The following is a 16,188-nucleotide window of genomic DNA, read 5'->3' as shown; positions in this document are numbered from 1 at the left end:
GAAGGAATAAGCTGTTACCTCTCACAATATATATCAAGTTTTCCAAGGTCATCTGACAGCCCAACCAAAGTGTCTAAAGTTCCAACCTTAAAAGAATGCAAAGACTTGTTAAAATATTGTTCCTTCAATTTGCAACACATATAATTACAATCATGTTAACCATTCAACAAGTTCAAAAATATTAATTCTTATTATATTGATGACATGGAATGTTTAAGAAAAATAATTTCTACACAAACCCCAATACAATTACAATAGAGGCACTTCAATTTGACCATTTCACACAGAGCTACCTTGAGGTCTGGGAGACTGAATTTGTAGTTTGTAGACAGGACATTGTTTTTAGCTGTAGCATTGTTGAGCTTGTCAAATGTTTGTTGACAAGTCTTGTCTCCGGGGGCAGATATCAACCAGAACTCGGCCATCTTTGAGCATTCAATCTACCAATAAGTGCTAAAAGATAAAAAGAAATGAATTCTACTAAAACAATTTGCATTATTACATTTAACAAACTGTTTCAACATTTTTAACAGTATTTCAGTGATATCACAGCCAACTGATATGACTGAAATACTGTTTATAATGTTGAAAACAAGAGCTGTCTCCATCAGAAGACATATGCCCCCAAAAAACGCTTTTTCCAAACCTAAACGAAGATTTCGAAGCTTAAACGCGGACCCTAAGTTCAAGGTCAAGGTCAAAGTTGTGAGCGTATGGAAAGGCCTTGTCCTTATACACATGCATACTAAATATGATGGTTACATCTGAAGCGACATAGAAGTTATGAGCATTTTCCCAGCGGAAACGCAGTTTTTTTATAATTCAAGGGCCGTAACTCAGAAGTGCCTGGGTAAATTTGGCTGATTATTGAACTTAACCTAGATTCTATTGCTTTACACATATTTATGAAGTTTGGTGAAGATCCAATGACAATTGCTTAAGTTATTGAGCGGAAACGAGAAACAAGAGGGCGTGAGAGGTTTCCGATTTTATTTTTTTTGCTGTCAAACGATATGCACAATTTGTTTTATGTGCGTAACGCCTACAATTTTTCGGACTGTCGTTTTCGGATACATAATTTTTCGTCGATTATAATTGAATTTCTTAGTTCTTTAAAGAAGAAATAGAATGAAGAATACAGATGGGGTTATGCAGACGGTGTGGTTTATCATATTTCTAATTGTATTCACATGAAATTGCAATTGGAAAGACTATAAAAGATAACAAATAATTATAAAGAAAGCATATGCTAAATGTCATATTTCAAACATAAATATTTATCTGGTCTGACAGTTTTATTCAGCTTATGTTATCTACTGCTTCATAAACATATTATCTTTGAAATACTTTAGTCTGTATAATATGATATTATCATCAAAATGGATTGAATATAGAGCTAGTAAAACTTTAGTTATTTATCTGTCGTGTCTATTATTACTTGGTTAATTAGAACTGCTGGAAAAATTAAGATACACAAAAGAAATAAAATTATGTGTACTACAGTGGCATACTTCAATAATGTGATAAACAAATGTGTGTTGTAACGCCCTACATGCAAACCATTGTGTCCAAATCTCTCCACCTCTCCCTAGAGTCTCCTCACTTCTCCCTAAATCAGTGTCCAGGGAGAAGTCACTTCTCTCTAAAATTTGAGCCCAGCGTGAGCCCTGATGAAGATTGGGCATCAAATGTGACTTCTACAGTGTTCACAAGGATTTTCTTTTTTTGACCTAGTGACCTAGTTTTTGACCCAGCATGACCCAGTTTCGAACTCAGTCGAGGTATCAATGTTCTGACCAAGTTTCATGAAGATCGGACAATAAATGTGGCCTCAAAGTGTTCACAAGGCAAAATGTTGACGCCGGATACCGGACAAAAGACAATCACAAAAGCTCATCATGAGCACGTTGTGCTCAGGTGAGCTAAAAAACTCCATTTTTCGATGATTCAAGGGCTGCAACTCAGGAGTGTCTTGATCAATTTGGCTGATTATCAAACTTGACCTAGATCTTATGACCTTACACATTTTGATGAAGTGTTGAGAAAATCCTATGACATTTGCTCATTGAGTTATTGAGCGGAAACAAGAAAAAACACAATTTGTTCGATGATTCAAGGGCCGTAACTCAAAAGTGTCTGGGTCATATTGACAGATTATCGAGCTTGACCTAGATGCTATTGCTTTACACATTTTCATGGAGTGTGGCGAAGATCTGATGACAATTGCTTGAGTAATTGAGCTGAAACGAGAAAAAACCCAATTTTACGATGATTCAAGGGCCGTAACTCAGGAGTGTCTGGGTCTATTTGGCCTATTATCGAACTTGACCTAGATGTTATTGCCTTACACATTTTCATAAAGTTTGGTGAAGATCTGATGACAATTGCTAAAATTATTGAGCGGAAACTAATCCGGACAGACAGACGGACGGACTAACTCACAGACGGTGCGACTTTAATATGCCCCCAGAACCTATGTTCTGGGGGCATAAAAATAACTAAACGAACCAAAACAAACTACAACACTTGTGATTTTCGGCAAAGACTAAAGTACTCTTTTATTTACTTGCCACTCAGTGTTTTAATTCTCTGTTTCTGAAATAGAGCCGGGGCTCTTTTGTATGGGACAAGTGGCATTGTTTTGAATTGAAAATAAGAAATACAAGGTTTTTTTTTCTTTCTAACAAATAATTATCTAAAATTGCATTGTGAATAAATGTGTTTGCAATAATATATTTTAATTTATTAAGGTTCAAGTTAACCAACTATTTTACCAGGAATATCTAGTTACTATTTTATTACCAATCAAATGAATAACCTTATACTTAAAACAGCTCCGTGATATTTTTATAAAAATGTTATCGAATTTCCATATATTTCGATAGCTTTTGAAACAATTATTGTCATGTGCTCATCACACAAGATCAATGGAAGTCTAAAATTAGCTCTCAGCATGATGCAAAGTTTAAATCAAGTGCCTTTTTATGATGTTTACCAGAACTGAGATACATGTACTGCAACTTAGTTATAACAGGACATTATTAAGAGGGCAGGGGTTTTCCTATTTAAAAATGGCCCTAAAACAGACCCGAGCCCAGAGCAAACAGACCCGATCCCAAACTGTAAATGTAAAACAAGAGGGCCAAGATGGCCCTAGTTCGCTCACCTGAGAGGAGTTGGTTCATTCAATCTTTACCAAACGTTAAACTTGACATAGATATTGTCCAGACAAACATCCTGGTCAAGTTTCATCATTGATGAACCAAAACTCTGCTGTATGGAGTGTTTTTGTTTTTGTAAGATTTGACCTGGTGACCTATATTTTGAGTTGACCCACCATGACCAAACATCAAACTTTGCTTACAAAAATAAAATTATGACCAAGATTAATAAAATCTGAAACAAATTTGTGATCTGTAGAGTGTTTACAAGGATTTTGCATAATACAAGAGGGCCAAGATGGCCCTAGTTCGCTCACCTGAGAGGAGTCGGTTCATTCAATCTTTACCAAACGTCAAACTTGTCCAGACAAACATCCTGGTCTAGTTTCATCATTATTGAACCAAAAATCTGGCATATGGAGTGATTTTGTTTTTGTAAGATTTGACCTGGTGACCTATATTTTGAGTTGACCCCCCTTACCAAACATCAAACTTTGCTTACACAAATAAATATTATGACCAAGATTCATAAAATCTGAAACAAAATTGTGACCTCTAGAGTGTTTACAAGGATTTTGTATAATGAAAATTTGGACAATCTAAGGGCAATAATTATGGCATTTATTATGTGATATATACAAAACCAATCTTTTCACCAAGTTTCATGATGATTTGGCAAAAAATGTGAATTCTAGAGTGTTCACAAGCTTTTTTACTATATAAATATAAGAAAACTGCTCCCCCCCCCCTGCAGCCATGTTATTCAACTGACCGGAACCATTTTCAAACTCAGCTCTCATATCAAGGAAACAAATGTTCTGACCAAATTTCATGAAAATTGGGCCAAAAATGTGACTTCTAGAGTGTTCACATGTTTTCACTATACAGTCGAAACTGACCTAACAGCCACCTGAATTTACCGGTCACCTGCAGACAACGGTCAGTCTTGAATCCCCCCGACGAAAAACACTCTATATTACACCTGAATTTAACGGCCACCTGTCCATAACGGCCAACTGCCACTATATTCAACTCCGAAATTCATGTTTGAACTGAAATCAACGGTCACGCGTCAGTCGTCTCGAATCGCAAAAATTAAAAACACATCATTTGTCCGTCTATTTTGCGGTTAAAGCGCTTGATAGCGGTAATTTCCTTTGATATTATAAAAGCGACCCGCTGCGAGTAAACAAATAATAAGGTGTTGAGAAGGTTTGTTTTCCAGGGATAATTGTGGGGGTTTCTTTAACAGAAAATATGTCAGAGTTTTTGACATGTTTAAAGTAATAACCGCTAATTATATGACCGCTAATTAGTACATTGTACTTACAACATTTAGTATCGATTTTAAAATAACATTTTCGGATCATTCTTTAAAAGAGCTTTCTAGCGTTCACAACACTTTTAAAAGCAATCGGAATAATTAATCACGGAATAACAATAAGTGGTAAACTTAAGTTCCTAACATTAGAGGAGCGAGTCAAGTGTTTGAAACTATTTGCATCTGGAAAAAGTTCGCGTGTAATAGCAAGTGAGCTCTGTGTTGGACGTTCGCAAGTATAGAGTGTGCTTAAGCGTAAGCAAGAAATTATGGAGAAGTATGAATCGAATGCAAATGTGAGTTTCAAGCGTTGTATTTTGTATGAGGTTGTTGACTTAAAAATGCTTTTTGTGTGATGTTTGCGTACGAATAAATTTTAACAAACGTTTTGCGTCTTTTTCTTTAGACTTGTACGGACGTGACGTCAACGGCACATCACAAGTTTTATTTACTGAATGATCGAGATGCATGAGTAAACAATTACACTAGCGTTGATAAATTCATTGCTTTAGTTTAATAACAATATGAAATTAAATCGATATATAAGATGTTATTATGTATTATTCAATGTACGTAAATTCTGTTATCATGCTTAGTTAACACTGTATGCAAACGACTGGGTGGGGTAACAAGGTAGCACTACTACCAACTGACAAACCATCTAAAAATTGTGATCCGAATTCAACGGTCACCTGTGGACAGCCGTCACTTTGGCCATTTCCCTTGACTGACCGCTGAATTCAGGTTTGACTGTATTCATAGAGAGAAAAATGCCCCACCCACTGGCGGCCATTTTTTTCACTGATCTGAACCATTTTCAAACTCGTCCGAGATATCAATAAAACCAATGTTTTGACCAACTTTCATGATGATTGGGCAAAAATTGTGACTTCTAGAGTGTTTACAAGGTTTCTCTATAGACAAATAAGGAAAACTGCCCCCCCTCCGGCAGCCATGTTATTCAACTGACCGGAACCATTTTCAAACTCAACTCTCATATCAAGGAAGCAAATGTTCTGACCAAATTTAATGAAAATTGGGCCAAAAATGTGACTTCTAGAGTGTTCACATGTTTTCACTTTATACATATAGAGAAAAATGCCCCGCCCACTGGCGGCCATGTTTTTCACTGATCTGGACCATTTTCGAACTTGTCCGAGATATCAATAAAACCAATGTTTTGACCAACTTTCATGATGATTGGGCAAAAATTGTGACTTCTAGAGTGTTGACAAGGTTTCTCTATAAGGAAAACTGCCCCCCCCCCCTGGCAGCCATGTTATTCAACTGACCAGAACTATTTTCAAACTCAACTCTCATATCAAGGAAACAAATGTTCTGACCAAATTTCATTATAACAGGGCCAAAAATGTGACTTCTAGAATGTTCACATGTTTTCACTATATACATATAGAGAAAAATGCTCCGCCCACTAGCGGCAGGGCCCTCAATCCATTTTTGGGGAAGCGGGTCGCTACCCATAGCAGGGGGAATTTTCGCGGCATTTTCCTTTTTGGGGGATTTTTTTCTTACTCTCTAATTATTACATTTGTACATGTTTGCACCATATCCATTGCTTTTTTCATAATTAAGTATGTTTGACAAGATTTAATTAAAATAGAATTGAGATATAATAATCATGAGACACATCTATCTATTAATTAAAAAAAAAAAAAATTTTAGGGAGAATTTTTCCCCCAAAAAGGGGAAACAAGTATACTTTTCAGGTGGGGGAATGCGGCCGAATTTCGGCCATGAATTTGACAGATTGAGGGCCCTGGGCTAGGCGTCCACCAATCTAGACCATTTTCGAACTCGTCCGAGATATCAATAAAACCAATGTTTTGACCAACTTTCATGATGATTGGGCAAAAATTGTGACTTCTAGAGTGTTTACAAGGTTTCTCTATAACCAAATAAGGAAAAATGCCCCGCCCACTTGTGGCCATGTTTTTCAACGGACCGGAACCACTTTTGAACTCAACCAACATATCATTAAGACAAACATTTTGACAAAGTTACATGAAGATTGGGCATGAAATGTGACTTCTACAGTGTTTACAAGTTTTTTTTACCTACATGTAGTGACCTAATTTTTGACCCGGCACGACCCAGTTTCGAACTCGACCGAGATTTCATTGGGATAAAGCTTCTGACCAAGTTTCATGAAGATCAGACAAGAAATATGGCCTCTAGAGTGTTTACGAACAAATGTGGACGGACGGACGACGGACAAAGACCAAACACAAAAGCTCACCTGAGCAATCAGGTGAGCTAAAAATCAATTAACACAAAAAAGTGACTTTATAAAGAAACGTCTAATGATTATTACATTTCAATTTTATTGCATAAACATCTAACAAAGCATATAACTGAATTATCATGAAGAGTTATATTAGTTTACATTTTTTACAAACATGGCTAGGAATTGTAAATTAAAAATATTCCATTATTTTCACTAAAATTTTTCCAAACTTTGCCATTTTGTTGATTTAAAAAACCATAACGTTATATTCATTGATTACTTTGTTCATTGTAGTATGAATGCAAACTATTGTTCAAGATTTGATTAAAGATAAAGGAGAACATTTAAAGCAAGAACACCATGATGGCCTAGTTCCTAACATAATAATTGGCGTCGCTCTGGAGAGCGGCGACTAGTATGTAATGCTTTTTTCCCCGTTTATGGGAGGAGAAGTTATTTTACGGATTAATGTACATGTATATATTTTTGTTTTAAGAATATCTTGCATAGTGGTGATTTTTTGTGTAAATTAGCGTAAATAAGTACTGCATTTGTGCCTATTACATTTATTACAACATTTATTGCCAATAATGCAAAGCTAATTGTTTTAATTAATAACTGATCACAGGGGAAAGATCACAGGGACTGTGCAAATACGTGAAACTTTCTGGTTTTGTATAAAAACAAAACATAATCAAAATATATTTATTTTGTGGTTTTTCTAATTTGCTTAATTAGTGGAGAATCAATGTAGTACGATATTTGACGACCTATCGCGCAAGCAAGTTTATTGGAAGGCGTAGTGGTATGAAAACGTACAATGTATTAGTTTATTAATAGACATATAATAACGATGGCTATACACAACTTCACCAAATAGCAGTACATAAATGATATCAGCCGGAATAGCTCAGTTGGGAGAGCGTAAGACTGAAGTTGTTTACGCAACAATCATCTAAAGGCCCCGGTTCAATCCCCGGTTCCGGCACGAACGGAACAGTTCGGCGGCTGACTTTTTTTTTCAGTCAGCCTCAGGTTAATAAATATAATAAAGCTTTATTTCATGTAGACATTTTAAAATCGATTTAACTACAAATGGACATTTTTATCAAAATTAATGGATGCAACGTGGTGACAACGTTAAATACAATTTCTTACATCACTTAAATATCTTATAAAAAAATACACGTGTAAACCAATATAAATTCAATGAACTATGAAATATTTGGGGGTTACAACACAAAATCATAGATAATGGTTATTTGGGGGTTATAACACAACATCATAAATAATGGTTATTTGGGCGTTATAACACAAAATTATAGATAATGGTTATACCAGTATCTTTTTCTATTTTGTTTAAAATAATCAGCCAATATATTAATATTTACAGTAGAAAAAAAATCATTCTGTGTCACTTCATTGAGTGCCTTTTACACTGAAATTCCCGACGCCCTTTGATGCTTTGTATCAATACTTATCTTGTTATAACCTGCAACACAGTACTGAAGGAATATTAATTTGCATCTGGAAACCATCTTCATATATCAGATTAATGATTTTAAAGACAAACTTATCCAACTTATCATATTGGTTTATTGCCCTTTAATGAATAAAGTCCTTCAATTATATAAACTGTGGTAGAGACAAAAACAACACCACTTTCTGTCTTTTTTTGCACTGTTAATAAGGTTAAACAGCACTAATATTTAATTAAACAGGAATAAACAAAGATCTGACATACCATTCAAATAACAATCAATAACGTATAAATAACAATTTAAATATACCGAATTTAAGCCATCAATATACGGAATTTAAGACATCAGATAAAATGAATATAAAAGTAATTTTCAAGTACTGTCTAATTTTTTTGTTAAAACAAACAATAAAACTATACAAATTCAAATATTGTTAGAGTCTGATTGTAACGACATTAAATTACCAAAAATTGATTAATTTATACTGGAAGCGAGATATGTTTTCTGTCAGATTTGACAAGTAGGCGCTAATGCAATTCCGTTAGTTAACTTGACCCGCTCAGTAGTTTCAATGTAATTACATGTAGGTATGAGCATACATCTTAATATTAAATGAACAAATATCAATTTGAGTGGTTGTAATCCAGTGCTCCAGCTAGAAAGGCGCCTCCCCCTGCCATTTCGGACACCGCCCTTCCCTTTTATTGATAAAAAAAATAAACAAGAGCACAGCATAACAGGTGCCAACACTCGACTGCAGATGCAGTTTTGAATACCAGTTAATGAAAGCTTGTCAAAATATTTTTTTTAGAGGTCACAGTGGCCTGTAGAACTCATCAAGGTGCATCTACATAATGAAGTTTCAAAGTTGCAGGTGGAAGCACTTTGATTTTAGAGACAAATGTCAAGGTTTTAGCACAACGCAGACGGCGGACGCCGAGCTGACGATGACAATACCTCTGTTTTCTCACAAAACAGCCGAGCTAAAAATTATTCCTTATTGTAGACATTTTATTTGCATGGTTTATAAAAATGAGAATAATATATTCTAACAATTTTTTATAACATAAAAATTAATCTGCAACAGGGAGCATTCCAGATAAGCCCGCGGCCAAAAGTGCCCTTTTGACAAAATACTGTGTGTTGCAAGTGCCCTATCAACAAAATAGCCCCCCTATGCATTTTTCAAATCATAGCAGGAGCACTGTAATAGCAATTTTAATCATATTCAATTACATCATCATGAACTTGATCCCAGCAATGAAACCAAATGATTTAACATTTATATTTTGTAGCGTGTATGGCCTGTATAAAAAGGTCCTATATTTTTCCAAGTTTACAGGACTTACTTTTCGGTAAAAAATTGACTAGTTTGGATTTGACTACAACCTATAACAAGAGATGTGTTGTCAGAAACACAATGCCCCCTATTGCGCCGCTTTGAAATAAAATTTCAATATATCATATATCAGGTTTAGAAATTATCTCCCTTTTAAAGCTTATTACTTCCATTTGATTGTATTTTTTTTACTTTCGTCCTTGAAGGATGACATTGACCTTTCACCACTCAAAATGTGCAGTTTTATGTGATACACAAGCATGCCAAATATCAAGTTGCTATCTTTAATATTGCAAAAGTTATGGCCAATGTGGGTGAAGTGGGCGATTTTTTCGCCCAATTAATCTTCACTTCGCACATTAATTTCATGAAGGCGAAGTGACTTCTCCTCCTTTTAATGATTTACTTTGTGCCAGACATTGACCGATTAAATCAATTTGATGTGGAGAACTGGACACAGGAGGATTCTAAGCCATAAGTTGCCCCATTTACAGGTCATGCAAAGTTGAACATTTAAAAGAACAGTCTGGAGCTATTACACTTCTTGAAATTGTTAATAGATGATGCCTTGATTAATTGCCTTCTGCTGGCTACCAATAACTATGATTCAGTAATGTTAAATTGCCCATTAAAACAATTCTAAGGAATGATCAAATGGGAAGATGTAATCTAGCACTGGCAATAAATATGGGGCTCATTTACAGGTCAGATTTGGAATCTTTGCTGTAAAATGAGATTTTAATGACTTTTTAATTTTAAACAAATATTTGTAACAAAATATGAATTTGATTTAGTGTTTAATTGCTTAAAATTAACAAGGAAGTAAAAAGATTCTGAACATTACTGGCTTGTTACAATTGAAGTTTATTTGATACACCTGTTCAGGAAAAAAGTAATTAAAAGTACAATCATAATCAACAATCAATGAGAAATAAGGAAAATGTTGGTTTATACACTTAACATGTCTTATTGTATAAAATAAGTGAAGAGTTGATTGAAAGCTGAACAGAAACCACATATCCGTTAAGTTGCTGCAAAATATAAGTAAGACTAAGATTTATGACGCAAATGTACCATTTCTCCCAAAACTGTTACCAAAACTGGAAGTCACTTGGACGTCAGAAAATCCGCATGTATGCTGTTTTCTAATACACAGGACATACAAAGCACAACAGTTAATATGGTCGTACACTCTGTTAACTGCCCTTAATCGCCGTAAAAGGGACATGGAGTAATAGGTCACTGATTAGAGATATAGAGTACAGTCCACACGTTTTCCCCAATTTCCCTCGCTACTTCGCGGGCACGCTAATGGAGGAAGATTAAGAAAGTCCCGCGATACGTGGAGTTTGCATGATTGGGGTCTCGGAGGTTAACGATAGGAAAATTGATAAGCTGACGCGGCCCTCAGCATTAGGCAATGCGGAGGAAACTCTGTGTTTAACGAAACAACGATCAATTTAACATTTATTCGGCATGCTTCTATTTTAAGATTTGATAAATAAGCGCCCAATCAGGAAAAGAACGAGGTAGTTCAAAGAAACTTAGTAAATTAAAAACGCACATGGAGTTTATGGCAAAGTTATTGTTTTATTGTGAAAAATCGACTGAAAATCGCCATCTGTCATAACTGACATTTGGACGTCGAGAATTACACATTTCAATTTTTCAGGTCATACATGTATTTGGGAAACTTTAAGCTGTTTTGGACATTCTTGGTGGATTTTCATCATATAAAGGTGTTTAATCATAGATGGATGCTTCCTTCTGGCAACTACAACGACATATGACGTGTGCATTGTTTGATCCTTCATGCTGTTGCATTGTGTCATTCAATACACCTGTGAAATCATTGTTGGATACCTTTCCTCTTTTTATATATATCATACAATTCCCTTATTTTGAGAATAACCTAATTTCGATCACTTTGTTTACATTAAGAACGCGGCTCTCGTGATGACGTCACACGCATTGTTTAACTAACAATACTACGCTTGAAAATAATTACAGACACGACTAAAATAAGGAAACAACCAGTTAAATTGTATTAAAAATCTTACTTCAACTAAAATAATCCAAACGTATGCCTATTTCGTGCATTTTTTCAGTACTCTAAGTCCAGGGTTCGCTAAAACCGTCGGTCCGTCGGTCCTGACCGGCAAATTTTTCTCAGGACCGACAAGTGATTTAAGATAATCGGTCCGACTGACCGACACAATCGACCAAGAATGGTTTTAAAAAGATCACTCAAATTGTATAATGTGCTATTGGATTAATAGAAGGTAAATGCTTTTTGTTCAACTTGTGTCAAAATCCTTTTTTTCTTACCTTCATTTTGATGTTTAAAGTTGGATTAGAATTGACTATCACATCCGAGTTCAAAATCAATGGTCTAAACAAATGTTAAAAAAAGCAATGAGTGCGTCCGCCATTTTGTTTGTTCCATTTAATTTCTCCACAGCAAAAACCGCATGAAAACTTGTTTCAACAGGCATTTGTGAGCATTTCTGTTAAATAGTTTCATTATCATATTGTTCTAGGAAGGATATATTTTAATTTACATACCAACAATTTCTGAAATCAAAATTAGATTTTTCACCCGATGTACTATATTTCGGATATTTTAAAATTCGGACATAGGGATATTTATGTGTTGATTTGTTGTTGATAGTTTGTAGCAATATGTTTTGTGTTATTTAAGACAACACGAATGAATGGTGGTAACTATCATGGGCCTTTCTATCAAGAAATAGGTGTGAAATACATTCATTTAATTGAACCTGGAAATCAACCACCTCAGCTAAGAGAAAATATTTTAACAATAGGTGTTGTTTTAGACCTTGTGAATTGGCTAATAAACAGAAATTGAAGTCATCCAAAGTAGTGTGAATGGGTGTGTGCATTTTAGTCAAACTTGATTGGATGTCACCCTAACTTTTCAAGAACACGGATTTGTAGAGCTGTGGATGCTTAGAAACAGTTTGACAAAAAGAAGTTTAAAAAGTATGCCTTTGGTTTATATGTGATTTATTATTAATATAATAATTGTTTAATTATATCAACATTGGACATGTTTTTATTGTATTTTAATGTGATCAAAACCAATAAACATCTAATAGGTACTTCTTTTGTTGTGATTTGCTGTTATAGTTTAGTCAGACAGTGGGACTGACAGAAACTGTTTCGGACTGACAAAAATTTCAAGTCTGTCAGTCCGAATGACTGACAGATTTTTCAAGTTTTGGCGAACCCTGTAAGTCTTCATTCAACTTGCACATAAATTGCAGACCACTGCCCTAGTTTAAACACTTTCATGTATTTGATTTATTTGAATGAAAATTCTTTAATTGTTTTACGTTTCCCTGAAAATGTTGCAGGGAACGATCTGTGCACGCACATCGGAAAATAGGTTACATGGCGATATACACACGTTCAGTGGGCAAACCCTGTCCCGATTGGATGATAATTTTATCAAATCTTTTAATTGTAACATATAGATGCCACAGTTTTATTTGAACAAATTGCTAAAGTTATTTCTTTTTCAATTCTTGAGCACTTTTTCGTGTCAATGTTGCTCAAAAGAAGATCGACCGATAAAACAGAAACTTGTTAAACGCAGGGGTTTTTATCTGATTTTGGGGAAAGGGCCTGGCCTTTTTTAGGGGAAAAAAATCGCGTAAAATGCCGGATTTTGGGGGAAAAAATCACACGAAACGCTGGGTTTTGGGGAAAATAAGGAAAGTCTTAAATAATCAATTCAACATATTTTGCTGTTTTTAAAACAAAATCAAGGCAACAGATAATTTAATTATGCAATATGTTATATTTTCTACACTGGATCGGGTTAACTTATGTATTTAAAGTTTAAAAAAAATAAAAAAATTGAGGGGAAAGGGCCGATTTTCGGCGGGTCCCAAAGAAGGAAAAAAAGCCCTGAAACAGTAAACAGAAGTAATGAAAAAAGTTATATTAATCTTTCATTTTCTCTAAATTTTTTCAGTGATTCGAATTTTCGAAGTTTTGTTGACCTCCTGCCTATTTCAATCGAGTACTCTTGCTTTTTGGCTGTGACCTCTCGACTCAAGGTAAACAACGCGAGTAGTGTATGTCATTTGCGGGTGTGTATGGAACTATCAGCTTTGCGTGGTTAAACACGCTGTAAATAAACAATTTTGACATGGGTTTAACGGGAATGAAATAAATCTTGAAAGGTAAATTGTTTATTGCGGCATTGTTTGAATTAATTTAGAAACTATTTTAGTTGTTTCCTTAACCGCTCAACTCAAGTAATTGGAGGATATAAGGACCAAGTACCTAACTGTACCTGTGTATCCAGCGATCAACTCATACGGTAGGTTACTAAAATATTCATTGAAATAAAATAGGACCGTCCAACTGTATTATCTGTGACGTCCAAAATTAAAGGTTTGGAAGTCAGAACTTTTCAGAACCAAGAACCAAGGGATTTTTCAGACGTCAGCCTTACTTGAAATTTGACATGATCGGAGACGATGAATTGATTTCAGAAAATCTGTGAAAAACATTTGTATCAGAAGTATATATTTATTTAAAACTAAATTAGTTTTTTCAATATAAGATCTTACCGCTTATATCCGACAACGGTTTGCAATTTAATTAAATCGCTTGCTGATTATTATTGCGGAAAAGTCAATACGACATTTTGTCTCTCACGTGATCTTGTGACTTCCGTCAAGCATTCGTATTCATATCCGGTCGAACTAAAACATATTTTATTATTAAAAGTCTTCGTTCGACCACTAGGTTTTTAAGAAAAATACATATCTTATGTTCATTTGCATTTTATCAGCAAATCAAACTTATATAATATGAAAATCGACATAAATCAGGTATTTGATTCTGATCGAAAAAGTCGTGGTACGTTAGTACTTCCGGTAAACCGTACTTCCGGAGGTTACTTACAACTATGGATTTTGCAACGTTTCCTGAGTTGTGCTCTGAAGAAGTCAAATTACTATGCGCTAAGATTTGCATTTTAAATGTTCGTGATAGGAATCTAATCAGTAAATGAATCAATTGCGCTCAACATGTTGTTTTTTGGTCAAATAAGACTTCAAGTCCGGTTTGACTAAAATACGTTTACGTTCTCTTAAATTAAAAAAGTTTTTCTTCCTACAAAAGTATTAATTTCTGTTTAATTGACAATTTTCCAGTACGGTTATTGTTCTGTCTTTCAAAAGTATGAAATTAAGATAATATGATTAAAGGAGCTACCTTATTTACGGGCAAAGCTTTTAAGTTTTTTTGATAACCATGTATTTTTAATAAATATATGGACATGATTGTGTTCAAAAAGTTATAATTGGTGCAATAATTAAGTAATGCACATTAAAAAATCAATCTTAAAACGAGTTACATATTCCTAGTTTAAAGATCTAGCATCTTATATTTTTTTGTTTTCTAGCAACGGGAATTTAAAGCTGGTTCGGTGGCTGTGGTATAATGGATGGGGTGTCTGCTAACTGGCTTAGTCACTGGGAGGTCTCTGTATTGATCCCATTCTTGAGCATTCTTGAAATAACCCGTTAAGACATACAAAGGCGTACCATTTGGGTTGAAAGTCAAGAAGACCTACTAGGTAAAAAGAGAAATGTACATCGAAGTACAACACTTGTACGTCGACATACAAATATAAAATACACTTTAAAGTATATGTTTGTACGTCAAAGTACAATTTGTACTTCGATATACATGTTTGTACTTCGACGTACACATTTTCTGAACAGCCAATCAAAACACTTGTCTATTGAGCCGCTTTTCCTTCTGATTTATTCATAATAAATGTTTAAAATCTTTTTTTTTAATTAAGGACAAAATGAATAAAAATATCAGAATGGGAAAAAACACATAGAAGTTTCAAGTATTTAAGCCATTGAAAAAGATTATATACAAATTTGAAGAAGATTCAATTGTTACCTTTTTAAAATTAAAATTATTCAGCATATTGTGAGTATTTATTCATGCGGGGCGGAGTATCACGACCGTCCAGCGCATTACTGTGTAGGAAATTCCCAACGGTAACCAAACAGTTACCAAACATTAACGGAATAAATAATGTATAATAACCTCCCCGTTGGTCGTATTTTGTAATAACCATAACTTGCATAAGTCAGAGGTTACTTCAGCCACACCAGGTCAATAAATACGCACAATATCTATGAGTAAGCGGTCGATAGTCGCATAATTTGGTATAAATCAAATATCTCTAAAAGCAACAGATGTAAGGTATTTTCTGCTTGGCTAACACTCAAGGGTCGGTGAAAATTGTACGTCAAAGTACATTTCTCGTTCTACCTAGTAGGTCTTGTAGACTTTCGACGTCATGATACGTCATACATGTATAGCCACTAAGTACTGGTCCTACCCAGGAAACAGTTTGTTTCATCAAATGTCTCAATCAACTTGACAGCTTGCTAAAGCAGTTGCATTTAGCATACAGTACACTGATTTAACATAATCAAAATCATGTGATGTGTCAAATCAATTTTGATTGACAAATTTGACAGGATTATTTTTAATCCAATAAGTTTGAGACTGTCAAATAACACACAATACGTATTGAAAGCCATACCTGGAGCTTTCGTCTGTATACCACTGACTTC

General features: G+C 34.7%; 1 protein-coding gene across 1 annotated transcript in view; it reads right to left on the bottom strand.

Moving 5' to 3' along the window:
- The window catches only part of LOC127866929 (V-type proton ATPase subunit C 1-A-like), a 30,577-nt gene extending 16,126 nt beyond the window's left edge, over window positions 1-14,451 (bottom strand). The window contains exons 1-3 of the mRNA XM_052407793.1: window positions 14,152-14,451; window positions 294-453; window positions 19-86 (exon numbers count right to left, since the gene is read on the bottom strand). Coding sequence (XP_052263753.1) covers window positions 19-86; window positions 294-425 — 200 coding nt within the window. The 5' untranslated portion in view covers window positions 426-453; window positions 14,152-14,451. The remainder of the gene's footprint in view (window positions 1-18; window positions 87-293; window positions 454-14,151) is intronic.
- Between the last annotated feature and the right edge of the window lie 1,737 nt (window positions 14,452-16,188).

This window comes from Dreissena polymorpha, chromosome 2 (genome assembly GCF_020536995.1).
Source record: "Dreissena polymorpha isolate Duluth1 chromosome 2, UMN_Dpol_1.0, whole genome shotgun sequence".
NCBI classification, from domain to species: Eukaryota; Metazoa; Mollusca; class Bivalvia; order Myida; family Dreissenidae; genus Dreissena; species Dreissena polymorpha.
Note: the sequence above shows the minus strand (reverse complement) of the source record. Positions and strands in the feature narration are given on the sequence as shown.